General features: G+C 44.5%; 1 protein-coding gene and 1 non-coding gene across 3 annotated transcripts; one reads left to right on the forward strand and one right to left on the reverse strand.

The window, feature by feature from the left end:
- Positions 1–6,915: 6,915 nt before the first annotated feature.
- On the forward strand, positions 6,916–6,987 carry TRNAW-CCA (transfer RNA tryptophan (anticodon CCA)). The gene has a single exon. It is a non-coding gene; the product is annotated as a tRNA-Trp (tRNA).
- Positions 6,988–15,571: 8,584 nt separating this feature from the next.
- LOC123128960 (receptor-like serine/threonine-protein kinase ALE2) lies at positions 15,572–23,537 on the reverse strand. Of its 2 annotated transcripts, none has more exons than XM_044549085.1 (8): positions 23,101–23,537; positions 21,213–21,326; positions 21,047–21,124; positions 20,476–20,847; positions 20,135–20,392; positions 18,477–18,863; positions 17,060–17,300; positions 15,572–16,712 (listed from the first exon to the last, which is right to left on the reverse strand). In XM_044549085.1, the coding sequence occupies exons 1-8, from the start codon at positions 23,177–23,179 to the stop codon at positions 16,022–16,024; spliced, it is 2,220 nt and encodes a 739-aa protein (XP_044405020.1). In that variant the 5' UTR covers positions 23,180–23,537; the 3' UTR covers positions 15,572–16,021. The 2 variants fall into 2 exon arrangements, with proteins under 2 accessions (XP_044405020.1, XP_044405019.1); XM_044549084.1 differs by having other exon boundaries at positions 20,476–20,850; positions 23,101–23,533.
- Between the last annotated feature and the right edge of the window lie 252 nt (positions 23,538–23,789).

Raw genomic sequence — 23,789 nt, forward strand, 5'->3', positions numbered from 1 at the left:
TAGCAGTAGCGAGGGACTGCGAAATCGCTACAGCTAAGTAATAGTAGCACGTTCATAAAAAGCGTTGCTGATATCGTCAACTGTAGTAGCGCGGGTAAGGACCGCGCTACTACTATAAATTAGCTGTAGCGCCTTATTAGTAGCGCGGCCACCCGCGCTGCTGCTAGCCTCAAAACCCGCGCTACTACTAGGGTTTTCCCTAGTAGTGTCCAATGGTCACTGCTGCTAGAATCGTTTGTGGACTAGTTTGACAAAGCCTTTCATACACGGCAACCTAGTAGACCCACAAGTCAGCCTTCAAATCTGTCCCAAACAGCATACAACCCGAAATTTTTAGCCAGATTCAAATTAATTTAAAAACTAAACATATCTTAATTTAAATCCAATGGAATTTCACCTGCACAGAAATAATGAAATTTAAAATATCAAAATCCGAAAGAAAAAAGTATTTTAGAACTAATTGCTTATTTGCTGTATTTTGTCATTTTACAACCCATTTGTTATTACTTATAGCCCATTTATCTCTCCCTAATAATAAAGCACGGATTGATTTTGTCGAGTTCACCGTCACAATACATTTTCTTTTCATGTCATAGTACGTTTTTACAATTTGTATGAACAAAATCGTAATAAAAACGAGATGATGCTAATTTGGGGACGCCAGGACTCCTTTTTGAGTATTCAACGCACAGTCCTCACAATTCGCATCGCCCCCCTCACCGCCGGCGGTTCCCTCCCACAACAAGTACCACCCATCCACCTCTCTCTCCCTGGACACATCTCCGCCGCCACAGATGCCGGCCGATTCCGGCGTTCTCTGGCGACTTCCGCCACCGCGCAGCACCGGTCCGAGCTCGCCTCGCTCCGCTGGGTCTTTTCCCCCAGCGGGATTCGCCGCTATCGGCCACCAGCGATGACCTTAAGCCCTCACCATGGCTAGGGTTTCGGGCGCCTCCACACTGGTGTGGCTCCCGCGCCTCCAGCGACTCCTCTCCGACGCCCACCGCGCCCTCACACGCAGCTCCATCTCTAGGATGTTGCTCCTCCGCCTGGTGGCCATGGGGTGAGTTCATCCCCTCCCATATCTCTCCCCCTTTCTCTCTCTAATATATGGTTTGATCCTCCATGGTACATGTATCTGGTTTGATCCTCCATGGTAGATGTGCAGGGCAAGGATTGGATGCTTGAGGAAGGAGGGGTCGACCTTGCCTTGCTGCAGCTCGGGGCGACCACCCATGGAGCTTCCTCCTTTCTATCTTCAGGTGAGTTCACCTCCTCCTCTCTCTGCTCTTGTACGTGGCCATTGAGGCATTGCTCTTGGTTAGGATTTACCACTGTTTGGGCTCAATTGGCTACTGTTTGAGGTCAATTTTGTTGATACTGTTAAGTGTGGATTGTTCCTTGAATTGAACAGCAAGGTTAACCATGAATTTGTTAGTTGAATTGATGCCTGACTGAACTGCAGTTGTTAGTTGAATTGTTCAATCTTCAATTTAGGGAGCTGCTACTGAAAGATGAAAAAAAATTGGTACTTCTTTGAGGTCCATGTGCCTCCCGTGCTCATGAACTTGCTACTGTTTGAGCCCAATTTTTTGGTACGGTTTATGTGTTAATTGATCCATGCTATGTTGCATCCCACCCTCCCCTTCGGTGACGGCAGCCAACGCTTGCATTGGAGGAGCTCCTGCTGCACTTCCTTCTCTGATTTTTCTGCTACATGTTGCAGGTGTTTGAGGCATCGACAAGCAACGACAGGGTTCGGCGTCGGTTGAGCTAGCTGCTAGGGACGCCTCTCTCTCAATTATCTCTATCTCCGTCTCTGTCATGATATTTAGAAGCCATCTATTAATCCCGTCGATGCCTAATTCCAAAATCTCATTTCGCTCGCTCTCAATACCCCGTCCCTCTCTATAGTTACGGGATGTGCCGCCGCCGCCAGCACGGTCCCAACGGCCGCCACGAGTCTCCCCGGTCGCCGTCGCCGTCCGTCTGTGCTCCAAGCTCGACGGTTCCAGTAAGAGAATAGACAATGCTGACAGTTAGGTGATATTTCATAGCACTGTCAATGTCAGGTATGTCGAAAATTGCTCTCTTTTTATTTATCATTTACTTAGCCAACTTATTTTACTACCTGGGGTGTTCTGGAGTTTTGTTTGTAAAACAGATTGTGTTTTCTTTTGTTCTGGAGTGTTGGTACTGATGCATAAAACTACTGCATCCAAAATGGCATGGTATTAGTATTTTTATTTTTAAAAGAATGCCACTTGCTTTAAGCTCTCATTAAATCAAAATATGTACTGATGTTATCGACACTTGAATATTAGTACTTTATCGACACTAGAATATGCATTATGATTTAGTGCACGTTCAACAAATGGTCAATGGATCAGTATTTTCTGGAAACTTTCTGTTACATATGAAGTTTTGATTTCAGCTTGATATATTAATAATATTATTACCATGTTTCTTGTAAATATCTATTTGAGAACTTTGCAGCTAAATTGGTGCATGTATATTATAGAAGTAAAACACTTGAAAATAGATTCAGCATGGTTCCTGCACTCCCAACTTTTCATTGTTGACTGCTCGTCAAAAAACAATTATTCATCAGGGGCAGTCATGGTTGTTCGCGACTCCGCAAGAAGATGATCAAGGGTCGGCGGCGCGGCTGCTTCGTCGTCATCTTAGACGAGTACCGTCCAACACGATTTTCCGCTGCCATGTTCCATGGAATGTCACTGCTTTTATCATGGCATCCAACACTTGCAGATGTGACTCAAAAGGGGGTTCTGAAGTTGATGAACTTGGATGGCCTGACAGTCTACCATACCAACAACCATCTCCAAGTACACGAACTTGAAGAATTTCTTAGATTCATACACACCTTCAGTTATAGATATTTGCTTTGTTCTCTAGAATTCTTATACATTTTAAGCGGATGAGCTGCCCATATATCCATTAGGAAATGATGGAGGTGACCCTTTTTAAAATGATGTTTCAGGAAAAAATTCCAGTAAAGATCAGGGTGCCAGCAGCGTTTCTATTATGTTTCAGGAGAAATTTGGATTTTTTGGACAGTTATTGCAGCCATCTTTATGAATGAGTATAAAAACAACACTATGAGGTAATGCAAGAATGAGGGTGCCTCTTTTTTCATAATATTCGAACATATGGGCTACTCAAGGCTTTATGTTGTTTTTCAATCTAAGGCACGTGAAACTTTACTGTCATTATTTTACATACCAATATCATTGCTTCCTCCAATTTCAATTGATTTTGATTTCTTGATTCATGTGTGTATAGGACAAAGAGGAGTATTGGAAATCTTAAAACCAGCCCCCCCCCCCCCCCCCCCCCACACACACACAAAAACCTCTCTGGCTCGAGAAAGAAGGAAAAAATTGGCATGATCTGTTCGATCTACTACAGGTAATTTGGTCTTCTATTGCGCACACACTATATCTTCATGTAAAAATAATCTAGAGGCTTGTTCTCGAAAGAAGCAATTCTTCTCTTCAATTCAAACAGTTGCAAGCAAGATTCTGAAATAACACTGTGCAGTCTTCCTTTCTTTCTTTCTCATGTCTATACCTACTATTAAAGAGAATAACACTTCTTCCTCCTGATTTTTTGTACGTTTGTCTTCCTTTCTTTCGTATGTCAAAAGTGCCTTCGTCCGTCAGGTGTGGGACAAGGGGATCGAACTCCTAACCTGGGCTCTGTTACGAGCAACAACTACCACCGAGCTAGCATCAGGTTGTGTTCCTAAGTTCTGATTCGTCTGTCTATTAAATAGTCCCTCCTGCTTTCTAAAACCCTAACTGATCAATTTATCTACTCCCTCCGTCCGAAAATCTTGTCGGAGAAATGGATGTATCTAGACATACTTTAGTTCTAGATACATTCATTTGCCGGAGGGAGTATGTCTTTGACTTGAAATCAGTAAACCACCTTGAGGTTCAATAAGCAGAGTGTAGTGGGTCCTGTTTAATTACAAATATCATCAGGAATGAATTACCTCCATTGAGGGCATATATATGAACGAGGGACAAGGCAAATGGACGCCGGAACCGCATATACATATGAACAAGGCGGGATTCAGGAAAGAAAAGAGAGGAAGCGAGGCGGGATTGAGTTCTCTCGCACCATGCGACGGAGGCGAGGGTCTGATGGACGAGCGGCGCTGCCGAGAGGGAGAGAGACTGCCATGGAGGAGAGTTTGGAGAGCCGCACCGTTGTGGGGGAAGGCAGAAGCACATACGCCGCCGACTCGGATCTTCCAACGTTTCTGATGCAAAGCTATAGCCACTAGAGGTAATTGAAATCGTTGGCATGGAATATAATGTTAGGTCTGCAAACAAATAAATTAAGTGTTGTATACTGCAATCAAAAAATCTTTGGCGTTCAAACCAATGTGGTTAGTGTTATGCACTGCGGCAAACAATTTTTGACCTACAGACTAAGTGATTGAAAATTTCTGTGTTATGTTACAAAATTTTACTTACGTTAAGCACTTTCAAATTTCAGTGTTGTGCTAACATTTTCTACTTTTGTAATAGACCAGTTTTTGCCTTCTATAATCTGGTCATAATCAAATTATTTTCCTGTGAAAATCTTCAGGCTGGAGAGGTCCTATGCATCGCTGCTGCTATTCATGTCACTGGAAAGCTGAAAACTGCCAAGTCTGTTTGTTCTCTTTTAGTGTATATATAGCCACCGTGGGAAGGCTAGCAGGACAAATATATTGCATCATGTGAAGAAGCAAACAAAGCAGCAACAAGGTTCTAGAAGCCCGGTGTAGATGCAGATGATGGCGATGGTCATGAAGACGATCAGGCTCAGCCATCCGCCATGAACGTATGCCCAAGAACAAACAAACAATTAATCAAGTGAATGCATCAAAATGTGTACATACAGGTGACAAGTGCTTGAACTACTAGCTAGCATTGGGCTGTATATATAGATAGAATATTTCTTGCGCGGTTTTATTTATCTTTTGTGTCTGGTCACCCTGTAATATTACAAAATCACTAAAAAATCATGTGTTCATAAAATGTTGGGCTTCAAAACATGCTTCAACTCTAATAACAAAACATAAAAAATGATAGACAAACTATTTCATGCACCACTATACTATTCCATAGACGAAGGAAGTTAGGCTAGCTTCTTCACATCCACACTTTATGCTCCGAACAACAATAAGAGTGTAATCTTATTACCGATGTTTATCATAACTGCTATAAGAAAGGCTTTGCTTTTTTTTTTTGCCCGTTGCAACGCACGGGCATTTGTACTAGTTATTACTTATGGTTTATTTTCTAAAAAAACAAAATAGCTGGGCTAGACATTTTCAGAAAGGAAAGGCTGGTCATGTCGTGAACATATGAAATAAAAGTCTGGGCTAGACGGGCCACAGCTCCCGCACAACCCAGTTGATACCCTTCTCCATCCCGAAAAAATAAAATTACTGCGCGCGCTGCTGGATCCCTACCGTCATCCTCACCATGTACAGTCATCTCCTTATTCCTCTCTGTTGTTAACCATATTGACAACACTGGAGGGCGGCGCCGCGGCGAGCGAACCAAGGCGGAGGACGATGGTGAGGCCTCGGACGGGAACGAACAGGAGCCGGAGAAGATGCGCAGAGTTTTAGGGTGCGATGTGGCCACGATTCGTGCGCGGCAGCACAACCAGCCGTGGAAGGCGGGAGCAGGCGGTCCCGCCGACGCTGATTTGGCTTTAACGGTTGGAGGAAGAAGAGATTGAAGAAACACGACAGACGTTAAATGTCAATCCAATGGTTAAGGTTGGCACAATTGTTTTTGACTAAGACGACACCAAGTAGCATACTTTTTATATATAGGAAGAAAAGAAAAACTGAGCTCGTTCGCCTGATAACATTTCCGAAACTGCGACCGTTTGATCTTGCATCGCAACTAAAACTGCGAGGAAAATGCGTTTGTCTGCCGTCTTCCTCCCAGGGAACGTTAGTCACATAAGTAACTCGCACTCTTGGTTTTCAATCGAGAGGTTTTGGGTTCGAGTCCCAGGAACTCTCAATTTTGTCCTTCTTTTTTCCTCGTAAAAAAGAAAAAAATCAAAAACTTAAGAAGGCGTATACAACAAGCTAGTGTATCAGTAAAGAGACGTTGCTGAGTTTTAGAAAAAAGAGAGATGTGCTCCTATGACTGGTTCGAATGGTTTTTGAAAAAATGCGCGAATAGTTTTTGATGTTTTCATCTTATTATTTTGAAACATTGTGATCTATTTTTTACCAAAAATATGAAATAATTTTCGTAGTTTAATAAAAATACAATAACTTTTATGAATAGAGAAAACCTAAAAAACAAAAATTAGAAGTGAAAAAAAAATAGAGACGGGCGCTAGGCGAGTGGGAACTTGGGCCCAGACTATCTAACATACGCTGTAGGCGAGCGTCCCCCGCCCATTGGCGAGGTGGGCGGTGGGAGCCGATGAGGAAGTGCCCCGGTCGAGAGTCGCCGTGGATGTAGCCGGCCGGCGCCGTCGCCAACGTAACCTTGTAGGGGTAGCACATCGAAACGAGACAGAAACTACAACTTTGCAGAAACTCATTACACAACCCTCTCCTCCACTGGCTGCTGCTCCCAGAATTACCCAGTTCAGCTCCCTGTTTTTCCACGCGGTCCTGTTAAATCTCATGTGTTTTGCACTTTAGCTGGACTGCCGGCCTGACCAGCCACGAGACCCATGAGGCCATGAGCACATCCTCCAGATCCTTAAGATAAGCTTCGAAGTAACTGTAATTTGGAAAGGCACGTGGGTTGTGATATGATAAGATAAGAGGGTATGCTCTGTACGTGGTCAAGAGCGAACGTGCAGTACCCGTGCTCGTGCTTTTGGTTTTGTAGCTTGATTAGCGAGCAACAGCACACCGGATCCGTGGCGCAATGGTAGCGCGTCTGACTCCAGATCAGAAGGTTGCGTGTTCGATTCACGTCGGGTTCAATACCCCCGATCCTAATCCGGTCTATTTTTTTTTAACTTTTTGCCGCAGTTTCATTTCGGACTTCAGATCATATAGATGCAGAAGCAGGGGAGGTGTTGCTCCAGCGACTGAATAAGCACGGCACATATTTGTTCCCGATAAAAAGGTATGTTCTTCCTTGGAGTAATTTGGGAGCATTTGGCACCTCCGCAAAATTCAAACTCTGCAAGCCAAAATATTCAAGCTCCCAAAGCAACTCAAAGATGGCCCCATCAAGCAAGCCAGGGGCAGGCGCTTTGTTCTCCAATCATAAATTGAATACCTAATTTTGAATGTTAAATTTGTGTGCAAAGTCACTGACGGTCTACTTAGACTAGTCACAATGGGAGTAACTTAACTAGTAATATCACACATTTCAATACAAGATTGCTTATGTGGCAGTTAATTAATGAGAAGAGAGAGATTTGTGGTAACTTAGCTAGTTACTGTAACATCACACATTTCAAGGCATAATGAGTCTATAGCCTAATAAATGAACTCTTTCATGATATCATTCATATGTTACTATCCACTATGGAGGTAGTAACATAGACTAGTAACATCGGCAAGTTATTACTACTCTATGTTACTCTCCACTGTGAGCAGTCTTAGTTTGACAGTGTATTGTGATTCACCAAGCTCCAACTCTTCCTGGTCACCTCATAGACCGTGTTATTCATTTATTACTAATGATGACACCATTGTTACCACTATAAATAACGACGACATAATGACCAAATTAAGCGGCTTTATCATATATCCATGTAGGAAAGAGAAGACGAAACCACCGTGCAAAACAATCAATCACAATGATTTCATTGAGAATGCATCTGGTGCTCGGTAGGTTAGAGTACTCCTGGCACTTCTAGCTATGGAAACACTATTTTAAAACATGTCCAAATTTCAATAAAAAAATCATGACATACACACATCATGCATCAACCATCATGTCACAAAATTTAAAGCTCAAATGTTGAAAAAGGAAAGATCTAGCTGTGAATGGTAGTTTAATTAAATTGGGATGTAGATTATGGCCAATTATCGCTATGATCGCTGACTTTGTCTTCTTTTTGCCGAGTTACAAATTGAATTTACATTTTATTTTTTGTGACATGATGCATACATGTAGCATCATCATTGCAAAAAAGAAAAATGTTTGAGACTTCTAGACCCCCTCCCCCCTCCACCCTGGATGTTTCTACTCAACCACACTCATCTTTCTGGAAGAAAGAGCCATTCCCCTGCTACCCATCAACCCATCGCCAATATTGCTCCTAAAAGTTGAAGGATTCCTATGTCAATTACGAATAACCTCAAGGCAAGTGTGAAAAGATCGAACAACAATACAAGGAATCATCAAGACTCAAGAATTTTGACCCACAAACATAAAGATGACCTTTGTGACTATGACCCAAGGGGCTTATGTTGTTGGAATAGCTAGTCCTACCTAGGGAAGCAACTAGTCTTCTGTGTCATCTCATTTGAATACAAAACAGGGGAGGACACTAGAGACGAGATTGGGGAGCTTGGGGGTCGAGTCCAAGGAGTCGAGCACAAGTTGCACCAAGGTCGAGGAACAATAATTTGGGGTCGGGCTCGATTTCCAGGAACAATTGAGCCATCAATCAAAATCCTACGGTGTCACCTTTGTAACATTGCTATAGATCACACTCCGTCAAGGTGATTGAACATATTTAAAAAAAATCAAAGTGTTAATTTTATCGGTGTACAATAACCTTCCTTATAAGCTCCATACACAACTTTCAGTAGTTATTGTTGCGACTATGTTACTAAAAATCCCCCCTAATCTCATGTTGTCACGATGAAGACAACATGGCTTCATCTCATTAACAAAAGTTATTTGGTTGTGTACTATAAGAAAAACTCAAGAATTTACTTTAAGGGTTGAGTGCATCCCATGGTTTGCATAGACAAAGTTTTGATATATGTTTTTTTTTCTGGAAAATAGTTGTATAAAATTATGACTTAGGAGTTACATCGTCCTCTGTTCTGAAGGTGTTCTACTTATTTTTCTAAATCGGATGTATGTGGACGGGTTTTAGTGTGTTAATTTGTTCACTCATTTTAGTAAACATGTAGTATGTATTGAAATATCCAAAACATCTTATAATTCGCAATGGAGGTAGTACATAGCAAATTTCAATGTCTTGTTCTTTGATCCAAAGGCACGTCTGTATAGAAAACACTACTTCTCATGGACAGCTAGAATATCCTTCTACAAAAAAAACTCTCAATGATTATTTGCAACTAATAGAATATTTGTCAGTAAGCAATACTAGTAGTACTTGAGAGCAAAATGGGGCCGCAAATCGTCTGGTGGTAGCGAGTGCAATTTGTGACGTTTTTTCCAAGGGAGAAGTCGGCCACCCCATCCCTTGTGTCAGTCATGGAAGAGATAGATATGGGTGAGGTATAAAGAGCAGAGAAGAATGCGCCGGAGGTGCTAGCCTAAGTGGCTGCAAAATATTTATTTTATTTATTGCAACCTTATAAGTGACCCATGTGTGGTTGTCTATCTTAATACAACTCTCTGTTTATGTGTTTGAATGAAAACTATGGGCGGGTGGTGGTGGAAGGGGGCATTGCGAGCAGAATGTGTCATTGACTGTGGTGGCTAACTTGGATTGGGAAGGAAGAGTAATATCGATAGAGGTGGTGAACTTGGACGGGGGAGGCAAAGCATCGAAGATCATGTGTACATAAAAGTCAAAAATGGAATAAATAAAGTCTTGAGTAACTAAAATGGGTTTAAAGTGCCATAAATATTCAATGGATAACAAAGGGTCATATAGGAGCTTGTTTGTCTTGTCAACGTTCACCATATTCTGCAGCTATCATTGACTTCATCATCCATGAGTTGCATGTCATGTTTTTCAATTTTATGAGAATACAAAGAATATAATGTTAAGGCGAGATGAATAAGTTTCAAAGCGGTGATAATTCTCGAGTAAGGTCGGGTCAAGAGAATAGAGATGAATAGGGTTAGGGTACATCAAGATATATGCCACTTTATCTTTTTGCAAGGAGGTGATGGTTAAGGAGACGGAATGTCGACCAGAAAAAGATGAGGATAGAGAGAATTAGTATTTATCGCTATATGAACAGAGATGGCATACTTTCATATTCAGCATATATTTATAAATCAAAACAATTATTTCATTGATTTATTTTTGTTTTCTATGGCAACGCACATGCATTTAGCTAGTTTCTCCTAAAAGTTGAAGGATTCCTACGTCAAGAGCGAATAACCTCAAGGCAAGTGTGAAGAGCTCCAACAACAATAGACGGAATCATCAAGACTCAAGAATGTTGGCCCACAAACATAAAGATGACCCTTGTGACTATGACTCAAGGGGCATGCGTTGTCGGAATAGCTAGTCCTATCCAGGGTACCAACTAGTCTTTTTTTTTGAAAACGAAAGGGGCTCGAGCCACCTTTATATTTCAAAACAGGCCGAAGCCTGAGTAGCATACAACATGAGGCTTGTGGGGTGCACTTTAGTGCAAGGCCACAAGATAACCTGATAGAAAAGGAGTTGCTCAGACAGGAGTAGAAGAAGAGGAGAACCGACAGCCAAAAGCCAAAACATAAACAAAAACAAGCTACATTGCTACTAAATCGCCCCAGAACTTGAGGTCCTCCTTGTCTTGCAACTTCCTGACTCTGTAGGACCAAAGACGGATCATATCTACGGCATGAAAACGTACGTATGCATCTGTCCAAGATCGTGAGTTGAAAACACGATCGTTACGGGCATGCCAAAGGGAGATGGCACAGGCGGCAAAAGCAACATTCCACTTGCGTTTGTACTGAAGATGAGCAGCAGCTTGCCGGACGAAGGAGAGGATGTCAGGCGCCCTGCCAGCTAACGTAGCAAGTTGAAGGTGCTGCCAGAGAGAGGATGCCGCCCGACAATGTAGCAAAATGTGGTGAACCGACTCCATAGCAGGGCAGATGTCACAACCAGAGTCAGTAGTGATGGCAGCCCAGTTCTTCCTGATCATGTTGTCTCTGGTATTGAGCCGGCCCCAAAAAGCGAGCCATAGGAAGGTTTTATGCTTCAAAGGGATCAGGACGTCCCAGATCAAGTCATGGAAGACGCAAGAAACACCACGGAAAGTCAGCAGGCTGTAGAAGTAACCTGTGCTCAGATACTTGCCAGTGACCGACGGCAAGCGAACATCTTTAGCTGACCCATCAGGGGCGAGCGGGGCAAGCAGCTGCTGCAGAAGGACGAGCTCGTGCTCATCAGAACGGGAGAGGTTGGGGTGTAACTGTACTGACCAGGTGCCATCTGAGTATTGTGAGGACACGGAGCAGCAGCGGTTCCTGGCGAAGGAGTATAGAACAGGCAGCAGCAAACGTAGCCTGCCTTCTTCGACCCAAAGATCATGCCAGAAGGAGATGAACTGGCCCGAGCCGAGGATGCATCGTGAGGAGTTAAAGACAAAGGGGATGCAGTCTTTGAAGCCACGCCACAAAGCAGTATCCCTCCCGGAAGGCCCAAGAGGCAAGGTAGACTGACAGTGTTGCAAGGCGAACCATTGGTAGCACGGGATGTCAGAGTGTTGTAGAACCTTGGAGAGAAACTTGCAGAGCATGGCTTGGTTATGAGCTTGCAGGTTTCTCACACCCAGACCTCCATTCTGGCGATGAAGAGTCACCTTGTCCCAGGCCACGAGGCATTGTCCCCCTTTTACTTTGTTCTTTCCTTGCCAAAGGAATGCTCGTAGCAGGCTCTCCAGGGAGCAGATTGACTCCTTAGGCCATGGGAAACATGCCATGAAGTATGTAGGAATGCCAGCCAGCACAGAGTTGATGAGGGTGAGCCTCCCACCTAGAGAGAGGAAGGTGGCCAGCCAGCCTGACAAATGATGATCCACCTTGTGGATAACAGGAAGCAGCAACCCATGCGTGATCTTGTTGAGTGACAAAGGCAGACCAAGGTAGGTGCAGGGGGTGGAGGAGATGGGGCAACCAAGCAGACTAGCAATCTCTTCCACGATGACTGGATCCACAGCAACCGGCACTAAAGTGCTTTTGTGAAAATTAATAGTCAAATCGGAGAAGGCTGAGAAGGAGTTGAGGATGTCCTTGATGATCGTGGCCTGCTGCATGTCCCCCTTGAAGATGATCAAAGTGTCATCCGCGTACTGCAGCACAGGAAAGAAACAGTCGGCGTTGAGTGGATGTTGCAGAGACCCACTTTGGAAATGCAGACAGCATAGTCTTTGCAACACATCTGCCACCAATAGAAAGAGATAAGGCGACAAGGAGTCACCCTGCCGAAAACCACGCTTGGCAAGGATGGGTGGGCCCAGCTCCCCGTTGATCATGACTCTGGAGCTGGCAGAGGAGAGCAAGTTGTCGACCCACTGCCTCCATTGTTGTGGGAAACCCCGTGCTTCCATGACCTGCTTGAGACAGTCCCAGCTGACGCTATTGAAGGCTTTGTGGAAGTCGAGCTTCAACGCAACAACATGCAGTTTTCTTTTGTGAGCACACTGAATTAACTCCGCAGCCAACCCAAAATTTTTGACAATGGAGCGTCCTTTCAGAAACCCAGACTGTAAGGAGTGCACTGCGTTGGCTGCGGAGTTAATTCAGTGTGCTCACAAAAGAATTGGTGACCTACAAAAGTGATACATAGCAAATTGCGATGCCCTGTTCTTTGATCCAAAGGTACGTCTGTATGGAAAACATTAATTCTCACGGACAACTAGAATATCCTTCTTCCAAAAAAGCGCTCTCATGAATTCAATGATTATTTGCAACTAATAGAATATCCGTCACTAAGCAATACTAATAGTACTTGAGAGCAAAATGGGGCCTCAAATCGTCGGGCGGTAGCGAGGGCAAATCGTGACGTTTGGTTTCTCCACCGTATGTGCATCGTCTCCAATGGCCTACGAGCTTGGGTGTAAGCATGGACGTTTGTGTATGTACATATGGGTGAGAGGCACTAGTCCCATGGCTGGCGTGAATCACACTCACAAGCCGATCTTGCTGGCTATAAAATGCTGCCCGGCGCTTCGAGAGAGAGTGAAAGGCAAGACTGGGAAGATCATAGAGAGAGCCAGCCATGTACACTACCAAGAGGTGCATTGCCACGGCCATCGTGGTGGTGCTCTGGCTCCAGGCCGCCGCCTCTCCCCTGGCGGCGTGATCCGGCTTCCGAGCGATGGCAGAGGTTCGTGACTGACACAAGTGCCCGTGAACTACTGTTTGTTGCCACATAGTCCCTCTGGCCCATAATGGCATTATGGGCCAGAGGGACTATGTGGCAACAAACAGTAGTTCACGGGCACGTGCGTCAGTCACGAACCTTTATGGGCCAGAGGGACTATGTGGCAACAAACAGTAGTTCACGGGCACGTGCGTCAGTCACGAACCTCTGCCATCGCTCGAAAGCCGGATCACGCCGCCGGGGGAGAGGCGGCGGGCGTCCGCGGTGGCCTGGAGCCAGAGCACCACCACTAATGTCGAAAAATGTCTTGCATTACGGGCCGGAGGGACTACATGCTATTTCTACTTCGTTTATTGCTTATCACCGATGGACTCACTGTAAGCATGGAAGATCTCAGGTGATTCTGTTGATCAAGTCGGGTCGTCAAAGGTGATCGGCATAGAGGATCCATTCTATACTTGTCCGGATGGCAAGGTGCTGAAATGCAAAGTCATTGCGTTACAATGGTATTGTGGTTGCGTGCGTGAAAAAGGTGTTGGCCCCGCTGGTCAAGCCATGTCGGCGGTGGCGGGCTCGCCGAGGAAGATCGGTAAGGAGATGCTGTCGCGGAAGAACTCCGACGACAAAGGTGCTTCAGTTAATGAAACATATGCCACTATTGTTATTGCTAGAAAAAAAATTCTTAATTGGAACATTTTAACTAACTATTGTGCCACGTGGATAAACTAACTCACGGATGGCCTCAGGTGGTCCTACCGATCAAGTCCAAGTGACAAAGGTGCTCAACGATCTAGAGCCGTGGTGGCCGTGTCCGGACGGCACAGTACAGAAATGTGAACTCGTTGCATTCAAACTCTATTGCAAATGCGTGCCTAAAGACGGTGCAGGTCTCACCGGTCCATCCATGTCGGCGCCGGCGCACTCGGCGAGGAAGAAGGACGGCGACGATGTCGCCGTGAGCGACGGTAACTAGCTAGCGCGTGCGCCTGTGCGACATATGTTAGAAATATACTCTCTTTGTCCGAATCACTTGTCTTAGATTTGTCTAGACACATTAGGATGGGGGTAAATATACTTAAAGCAATAGTAATAAGGTCCAGCACATATGGTTGCATGGACACCCTTTCCCGTTTTGTTATACTACTAGTCGTACGCATGTGCGTTTATGTACGCACACCACGTATATGGCAAATCAGGGCTAGCACACACGCTCTCTAGATCATCAGGATGTATTTTTGAAGTGTCGTCAGCTCCTGTGTATGCATGTTTTTACATATATAATAAATGGAATAATGGCTACTACGCACGGCCCCCTTTTTTAACCCGTCACTCCGTTGATTTCACTCCATGTCAACGTCTGCCGATGGAACAACCTCCTTCGTTCTCCGTTGGCCTCATTTCGTCGGCTGCGTCAGCAGTCGATTCATGACAAAGCTAGTGATCTACTGTACATTCCTCTCTATCTATTCTAGATTAGCGTGGTCCTGATGTCCGGCCCAGTGCTGTCTGTGAACGTTCTCCATCCATCTTGATACACACATGCTTTCAATGCTGGAGCTTGGACGGTGGCGCTTGGGCGTCGATCTTTTCGGAAGGTGTTGCTATTGAAAAGTCTCATTGTCCGTGTCGTGCCATGACATGATTGATATAGATATTGTCGTTGTTGTAATTTGTCGACCACAGATTTGATCACTTTAGATTTTTTTTTTCTTTTTTTCTTCGCCTACATCCTTTGTTTTTATATGACTTTGCTAGTTGTTGGCGCGTTTTTTATGCGTGCGTTAATGACAATTGTGTGCATCCTAACTGTAAAGAGGCCGAATATGTGCTCTTTATGTTTGTATCATCTTGATGCTTCATTTTGAGCCACTAAAATTCATCCTCTATAAAAAAATCATTTTTTCACAAAAGGCATTTTTTTATTAACTAAGTAGCAATCGAGGGATATAATCATAATGAGTGACCGAAGCTATATTCCTCTTCTATCTATCTAGATTAGCATGCTCTTGATGCCCGGCCCAGTGCTGTCTTCGTATGTTCTCCATCCATCTTGATACACACATGTAAGCCCTTCCACATGCTACAAAAAATTACGGAACATAGTGTGTTTGCTAAATAAGAATGCAGAACGGAATACGGCATGCCAACGTCCCCAACGTTCTCTCTAAAAGATGCACAACATATGGGCCGTTCCATGTGAAATTTCTACTGCAATATTTATGCTTCCAACTTATGAAGCAGATGTTGCATATCTTGCATAAACTCGGACGCAAACACAAAACCATAAGCCACCCACCGCACCGCACACACCCTACAGGCTACAGCTACAGAACGACAGCAAGAGTAAAAAGTCAACTGAACTGGAAACTATATCTTTTTCACCTCACCAATGAGAGGAAGATCACTTCATCAACATTTAACAGTCCAGTACATCGGCAAGGCACGCAGGATACAACAACAAGAATGATATCGCCCAGATTTCTGGCAATAATCCTCCTACCAAGACCACACAAACCTGACACATGACAACCGAACTGCGGTTTCCAAAAATTAGACAGCACCTGCCAGCCACGCCGCCGGCCCATCGCCCTTTCTTCTAGGGAAGCAGGGCAGCTCAAGGCAGATTACAAACATCACCAGACTACCAGAGAGAGAGTCACTGGCTGGGACTCTGTCGGAAAACTGTACACTGACCAGAGGCAAGAATCGACGGGGGGCGAATCAGCGAATGGCATTCCCCCTAGCCTCTGTCTCATCAAGTCTAAAAAACCGAAGCTAACAGTTGGTCTAACGCTAGTTTATCAAATCAATGGCGAGGCCGCCGCCCATGCTCGCTGAAGCTGCCTCTTGACCAGTGAGACGGGGAGAGCTTCCTGATTTGCAGAGGGGCTGATCTACTCTGGGATGCTGGTTTTTGTACACGGCCGCCCGTCGATGCTGCCGAGTAAGGGCCACCTTCACGCTCCTGCCTCGCTTCTATTCGGCCAGAGCTGTACTCCATGTTTATGAATGGCGAAGGGTTCCGGTAGTCCAGGCACCCGGAAGCTCCGCTGTTCCACCAGCTGCCGCTACCACTGTCAAAGATGAAGCCCGCCGGGAGGTCGTCGTCCGGGTCACATGATGACTCCCTGTGGCTGTAGGAATCACCGACGGCCTCCTCTGCATCATTGTAAATCAGCTTCAGTGCCTGGACTACTTCACCCATGAACGGCCTCTGTGACGGATCGCTGTGAACGCACACCGAAGCGATGGACGCCACTTTGGCTACGTTGTCGAATTTGTAGTTGCCGTTCAGAGAAGGGTCGATCAGCCTCTCCAAGCCGTCTCTATTGCCTAGAAGAGGACGAGCCCAAGTCACAAGGTTCTCAGGATCCATGTTGTCGGAGATGCCTACGGGCTTCCTTCCTGATAAAAGCTCCAGCAAGACAACCCCATAACTGTAGACATCGCTCTTGACAAGAAGATGCCCTGTCATGGCATACTCTGGAGCAACATACCTGCATGATCAACAGAGAAATTTTAGCTTTTGAAAGCCAAGGATAATTAGAATGGAATTAAGACAAGCTACTCTTGAGCAAATTTATGTACCGAAATTCATATAGCTTTAGAGAAGTGTAATTCATGAACGACCCCCTACCAAGCATTATTGTTGTTTGACATGAAGACATTCTTACAATATCAACAAATGTGTATGGAAGGCAGTATTAATCACAAAGAGACACAAAATCATTCGATCACAGCATCACAAAATACCAAAAGAATAGGTGCTATATATATCATTTATTTTCATTAATAGTGTGTATTGACGATATTATAGGGGCTGGACATAAGCGAAGTTTCTTACCCGAAAGTGCCCATTACCCTTGTGGAAATGGGATTGATTCCATTGGTTGCTTCCCTTGCTAATCCAAAATCGGTAACCTTGGGAGTGAAATCATCCTCCAGCAATATATTGCTACCTTTGAAGTCGCGGTGTATGACATGTGGGTTTGAATCTTCATGTAGGTACGCCAGGCCTCTAGCAGCACCCAAAGCAATTTTCATCCTGACATCCCAGTTCAGCATGCCCTTATCCTTGTCAGCACCTGGACACACAAAGGATCAGATTAACACAAAGAGTCATGCTGAGTGTACACACTCCTAATCCTAGGCTTACATGTGGCAGTGATAATTATGAGGTCAATTTTTGTTTTCTAAGATAGCTCACTGCTTTCTTTGAGACACGCCACTGGAGAAAGTTCAGATGTTAGTAGATTAGTAACGGTAGTTGATCCTGTTTCATCCATGCAGTTTTCTTTACTCATATCATTAATGAGATAATATTCTGATCTTTCAAAAAAAGATAATATAGTGCAGCGTTTTGGACCTTTTGGCATCGGGTTCCATGGAGCCCAGAATTTGAAAATAAACAAAAATGTTATTTCAAAGTTCCAAACAGAAGTTGAAATTGTTTCTACGAGTACATATGGATGTTCTCTGTGTATATGTAAATTTTCCTAAATAATAGGATATACACATTAGAAAGTTAGTACAGATATACTACACATCTATATACGATATACACATTAGAAACTTAGTACAGATATACTACACATCTATATGTGCAATGCCCAAAAAAGACAAAAATAAGCCCATTTTTGTTCATGTATTTGTCCTTTTATATGCATCACATACAAATATGTACATTAATGAAACTTAGTACAGCTATACTACACATCTATATCTACACATAATCGAGCTATAAAGTTAATATTTTTGAACTTCTCTTTACAGTCCTCCCTAGAGCCCGTCCTCCAAAGCGACTTTCTGAATTTTGAAATCTTATAACAAGAATAGCAGCTGGTCCTGCCAATCTAAGCTTAGCTAAAAGAAATTGTTGGACCAGACTCATCTAGTCATTCTACTACCTCCTTTCCGGTTTATTAGGCCTGCGTGTATATCTAGGTTGAGAAGTAGATCAACGTAATACAAGTTATATATCACAAAAAATATATCATTAGAAACTTTAAATTGTATACTTTCTAATGGATAATTTTTGGACTATACAACTCATCCTATGTTGGTCAAATTATTGATCTAGGGATATGCTCAACCGCGCCAGCCTAATAAACTGGAAAAGAGGTAGTATTACGAGAAAATTGGACGCTTAGTTAAATATTTCCATTTTGGCTGCTATGCATTAATATATACGAATTTCTTGCTATGGTTTCACTAGTTAAGACTTACCAAACATAGCATGTATTACTAATACTAGAACATACCATGAAGATGGGATTCCACACTTCCGTTGCGTATAAGCTCGTAAACAAGACACCTTTTTGCACGTTCAGTGCAAATGCCAATCAATTTGACGAGATTACGATGGTGCAATCGACTGAGCATTTCCACCTCCGCGATGAACTCACGGTCACCACTCCTGTCCTCTCTTGTGAGCATTTTAACAGCGATCTCGTTTCCATCATCCATGGTCCCGTGATAAACACGCCCAAATCCACCTTGACCCAAAACTCTTCTTGAACTAAAACCATCAGTAGCCTTTTCAAGCTGTGCAAGCGAAAATGTCTTCACTGATGCGGCACAAGTGGCCACTGTTGAGAGCATTGACGCTGATGCAGAGCTCACCAAGCTAGTTGACTGAGATCTGCCACCTGTGTACCACACATTAGGTCGTTAGCAACTTAGCATAACTGCCATTACTAGCGAATTTTGTTGTGAAACAGGGGGTTATAGGTTTTAAAAAGTTCATGTGCCATGCATGCAAAGTGACATTCTTTTTTCACAATAGGGGGTAACTAACAAATATTAAAACGGTTATTTCCACGCAGAACATAGGCACATAGGACATAGCATATGAGAACTCTAGACTAAAATATATATTTTTATCAATTTTAGGATTCAGACAAATTTATAAAAAGAAGTGTCCAATTGTTCTGCCTCGCCGATAAGTGTAACTCTGATTACCAATATCTATGTGGCAATAGAATCATTCAAGTGGAAATATTACCCACCAGTAAATATTATAAATATCCCTATTGCCCACATGAAGATGATCTTAACGTGGTTAAAGGGAGAGGTTCCCTCCCTTAAATGTACATTGTCATGTAGAAATGAGGAACCCTGTGGAGCTTGCTCTAACCATAGTTTTCGAGTCGACGAGTCGTTCTGGGGTAGCGACTCTTGAATAGTCGACCCTGCAGATGCGAGTAGTCATGACTCGTCGACTAGTCAACACGTTGTTGAGTCGACTTTTTTACGACTCGACTTTTTTTACGACTCAACGACTAGTCCCGACTAGTCGTTCGACTCAAAAACAGGGGCTCTAACCAACTGCCCACTACGTGGTTCTCAAGATGATCGTAACAGATTCTTGTATAAAGCCGGCAAATGTCTGTGTGTTGCTATACTGGGGAAATTATACTGTATATTCAAGAATATCTTTAATTTCCCCTGCGAAAAAAAGAATATCTTTAATTTTACCATCTGTGCCATATCAAGATATTCATATAGGCTCCTAACCATTTGTGTGAAATCCAACATGTAATGTAACCCGAAGGTGAACAGACAATCACCACCAATTGGCGGCATATTTATGGGAGTGTAGATACTTTACATAGTATCATGTTTTTATGCTTTTAACTAGTGTATTTTTGTAAGAAAAATGATCAAGGTTGTATCTTGAAGACGATCTAAAATAAAAGAATCAGGAACAATGCTTTCTTCACTCTTTGGTAACGGGTGTAAGTAGGTAAATTTGATCTATCACGGGAATAACTGAAATATCATTTGTGCACAGCCAACAAGAACACTCTATTAAAGGATTCTAACATTGCCCATCAGGTTTCAAAATATGTGTACAATGGTTAAAGTAGCAACAATAATAAATAGCATACTTAACGACAACAAAAGCTGTCGATTTTACCATGTCTTCTTTTAACTGACGGGGTGATCACATGGTTCCCAGCTTCATGAAAGCGCTTAAGTTTCTTCCATTTTACTATTAAAATAATGAGCGCAATGCATGCCACGATTAGTACCAGAGAGGACCCTGCAACTACCACGATGATCCAGCTATCTAATTTCTTCTTCTGATGGTGCACATCTGCGGTTATAGGGTATTCTTCATTTCCTGGAGGACCTGACGTAAGAGATGACATAGCTGGTGGTGCAGGTCCCAGCCCTGCAGTGATGACATTGCGCATCTAAATCATAAATTCAAGTAAATAACCTAAGAAGCAAATACTCCACACAGAGGTTTCTTACCTGGATAGGTAATATTTATAACCTCGTAAGCTCCAAAAACAGATGAATTAATCTGAACCTTTTTATTCCAGAACCTATCTGATATTAGTGATGCAGTATAGCGATCAAAATGTTCTCTTAGTGGCACCAAATAAAAGGTGACTCTTGTCTTCTGGTCATCTTGGACACTTGGAATAGCAGCCATAATCTTCACTTGGCTCTGTTTAAGAAAGGTGCCAGCTGCAACTTCAACTTCCAATTCTGCTGTGTGCATGAATAGTAAATATGGAGCTACAGCAATGTCAACAATAACACTAAGGGGCATCACACAGCCACAGGGGGAACCGATCGGTGTTGAACTCAATGGCTCAGTACAAACAGTGCTAGAGCAACCTGCTGAAGGTACCAAAAAAAAAACTATTCAACACAAAAAGTTACAACAAAACAAACAAGCTTATACTCTGATCAACAATTAGTCTGCATGTCAAAAGCAGCAGTACTAAAAAGAATAGTCCAGAGGGATGGATAATATCTGGGATTAGGTGAACTAACTCGAGGATGCAGTATGAAATTGTAAACATAAATGGCAAACCTTCAGGTGGGAGAGATAGGGATGGCGGAGGGGCATGGTGTGGGCGTCTGTGGTGTTTGTGTGAATGCACAGCGATGCCTGTAAGAATAGCAGATATTAAATAATTGATAGTTTATGGGAAATTTAAGCATGAACTTTTAGCACTGACGTTGTCACGGTTACATACCAGGAGATCTTGGAGACAGCTCTGCAGGAGAAAATGCCGGGGAAATTCGAGGTCCAAACACTCTTGCTTCAGGGGGATTTGACGGATGTGGCGCTGGACTAGGCTGTATGTTTGCTGGAGAACGAAAGGTAATAAGTTTACGTTTGACAGAAACGAATTGCAAAAATCTCATAAGAGAAAAACTTTGACCAACCATATGGGTAGCATCATGTTCAGATTAACATATACACTTTCAAATGGTTACTTCAAGAAGCTCAGGCGCACTGTACAATCGTACATTTGCATTTGCGACCTATATAGGCAATGCCCGTTGGCAGTGTCTATTTCTAAAATAAGAGCATATGAACTGGAAAGGTAATAAGACATTTTCTAGAAGTTTTGTTCTGCATCTGGAAATGTTTGAATTCTGCGTATGTTCTCAATTTATCCAAATTTTACATCACAGTGACACTTTTTATTCCTCATACATGGAAACAAAACATGAAATGCCTTTCCAGCGCATGCTGCTGCTGTGTCATGCACTTTTTGGAGTTTTGAGTGAAAGTTAGCATTTCACTCAAATTCTAGCAGTTGGTTAGGAGGCACTGGCTTGGGTGAGGTGTGTGCGTGTGGCGGTGTCACTGGTGTGTGTTCACGTGTGCGTCGTCCTTGTAATCGCCAAAAAAAAGGCTTCATGGTTGCGATCCAAAGCTAAGAGCATGAGAGACACCAAGTGCAATAACTATTCCAGAAAGTAACGGTGTTAGTAATTAACTCCGAGAATGACACTGAATTGGTACCCAAACGTGTCCGATACGTTTTGGCGGGTACCAGAACGTATTCGAGTATTCAGACGTATCTAACCCCTGATACGCTGGTTTCCTGCCGTATCCTTGCAACTTATAGCTGCCAATCAAGAGGGGTCATCATACTACACTCAGCTATTGTCGATAGCTTCACCGGGATGGAAGAATACAACTATAAAATCTAGTACCACAGATTTAGTTAAGAGAAGATCGGCAAGTGTTACTTGCAAGCAAAGCAAGTGTTGGCTGACTATTAAGAGACCATACTACATGTCGGATTCGAACTATTTATAGGCGCGCCTTTTACCTTAAGGTTTTGTGCTGTGGTCTCTTGGCTGGTTTTTCACACAGATGGGCACCCCCCTGTGCTGTTTTACGCGCGCCACAAACCCAAATTAAACTCAAAAATGAATGTACAGGGTCCAGTGTAGTGCTCCAGCGGCAGTGGGAGCACAAACTGTCCACCAGTCCCATGCCTCCTTGGCATAAGGAACAAGCAGTGGTAGCCATTGTCATCTGTTACTTTCAGGCATGAAAAAACAATGTCAGGCTAAAACCGCCTTCCCTCTCACAGACCGTACACAGAGCTCCAGCCGCATGTACCCACCTTGCTGGATCCTTCCTCTAGTAGTCAAAACCATCGATCATGGCAGAATCTAGAAACAATACTGTCGGGCATACCTCTGACAGAGAGCAGAATTCCCCTAATAATACACGGCGCTCACGCACACGGACCGACAGAACCCCCACCCGAAGCCCAATTCCCAGCTTCCCCCAATCCCCAGAGCACGCGACAGCAACGTCGCATCTTGCTGCTGCTGCTGCTATGTCCACCGTCCACTCCACAGGCTAGTGACGAGGAGCTGGAATTCGCACCGAAAATGCCGCCCCCACGGGCGCAAGCAACCCCCACGCCCTCACTCCAAACCTAACCCCACCCCACCCGACTCGGAGCGCGCAACACAAGCGCGGGCGCGGCCCCGCCCCGCCCCGCCCCGCCCCGCCCGCCCGAACTCCCCAAACCCAAACCCAACCCAACGAGAGCGCGGTCCGAAACCAAGCAAGCGGAGCAAGGAAGGAAGGGAGCGAGTGGACAAGCATACCGTGGAGCGCGGAGGCGGCGGCGGGGAGGAGCAGGAGCACCCGCAGCAGGAGGAAGAGGAGCCCTCCGCGGCGGCCCATCGCGTCCCGGGTGCCCGGCGCGCGCGCTACGCCATTGCCGTCGCCCGCGCGGCGGATCTGGGCGCGGCGTCGACGGGGGTCTTAGGTCGGCGAGGCCTGCGGCGAGCGAGAGGAGAGGCGATGCGAGGGGCGCTGGAGGTGGGGGAGGGAGGGAGGGGGAAGGCAATAAATTTTGGGCGCTGGGGTGGGCTGGTTTGCTTAACCTCGGAAGCAAAGCAGAGGAAAGGAAAGGAAGGTGTTAATTCCCTACTGGAGTTAATGCGCTCCGCTGCTCATCCTAATCGCAGACGCGGGGTTACGAATCCATCCATCCATCCATCCATCCATCCGGCGAGCCGCGCTTTACCGGTGGCGGGGAGGAGACGGGGGGAAGAGGGAGGGAAGAAGGGACCGACGCGGCTGCGTTGGAGCCTTGCCCCTCTTCCTCTTGGGATGGGAAGCTCGGGTCGGCCGGTGTCAACGCGGCCAGACCGTCGTCCGTGCACGCTTGGACTGAGACTACTGACACGACAGCCTTTTTATCCGGGCCGTGCCACTTTGTGTGCGCGAATCTTGCTTGTTTTTACATGTTTTTCGGGTAATGTTGAGTGCTCCCACGACCTTGCTACAC

Source organism: Triticum aestivum, chromosome 6A (genome assembly GCF_018294505.1).
Source record: "Triticum aestivum cultivar Chinese Spring chromosome 6A, IWGSC CS RefSeq v2.1, whole genome shotgun sequence".
Lineage (NCBI taxonomy): Eukaryota > Viridiplantae > Streptophyta > Magnoliopsida > Poales > Poaceae > Triticum > Triticum aestivum.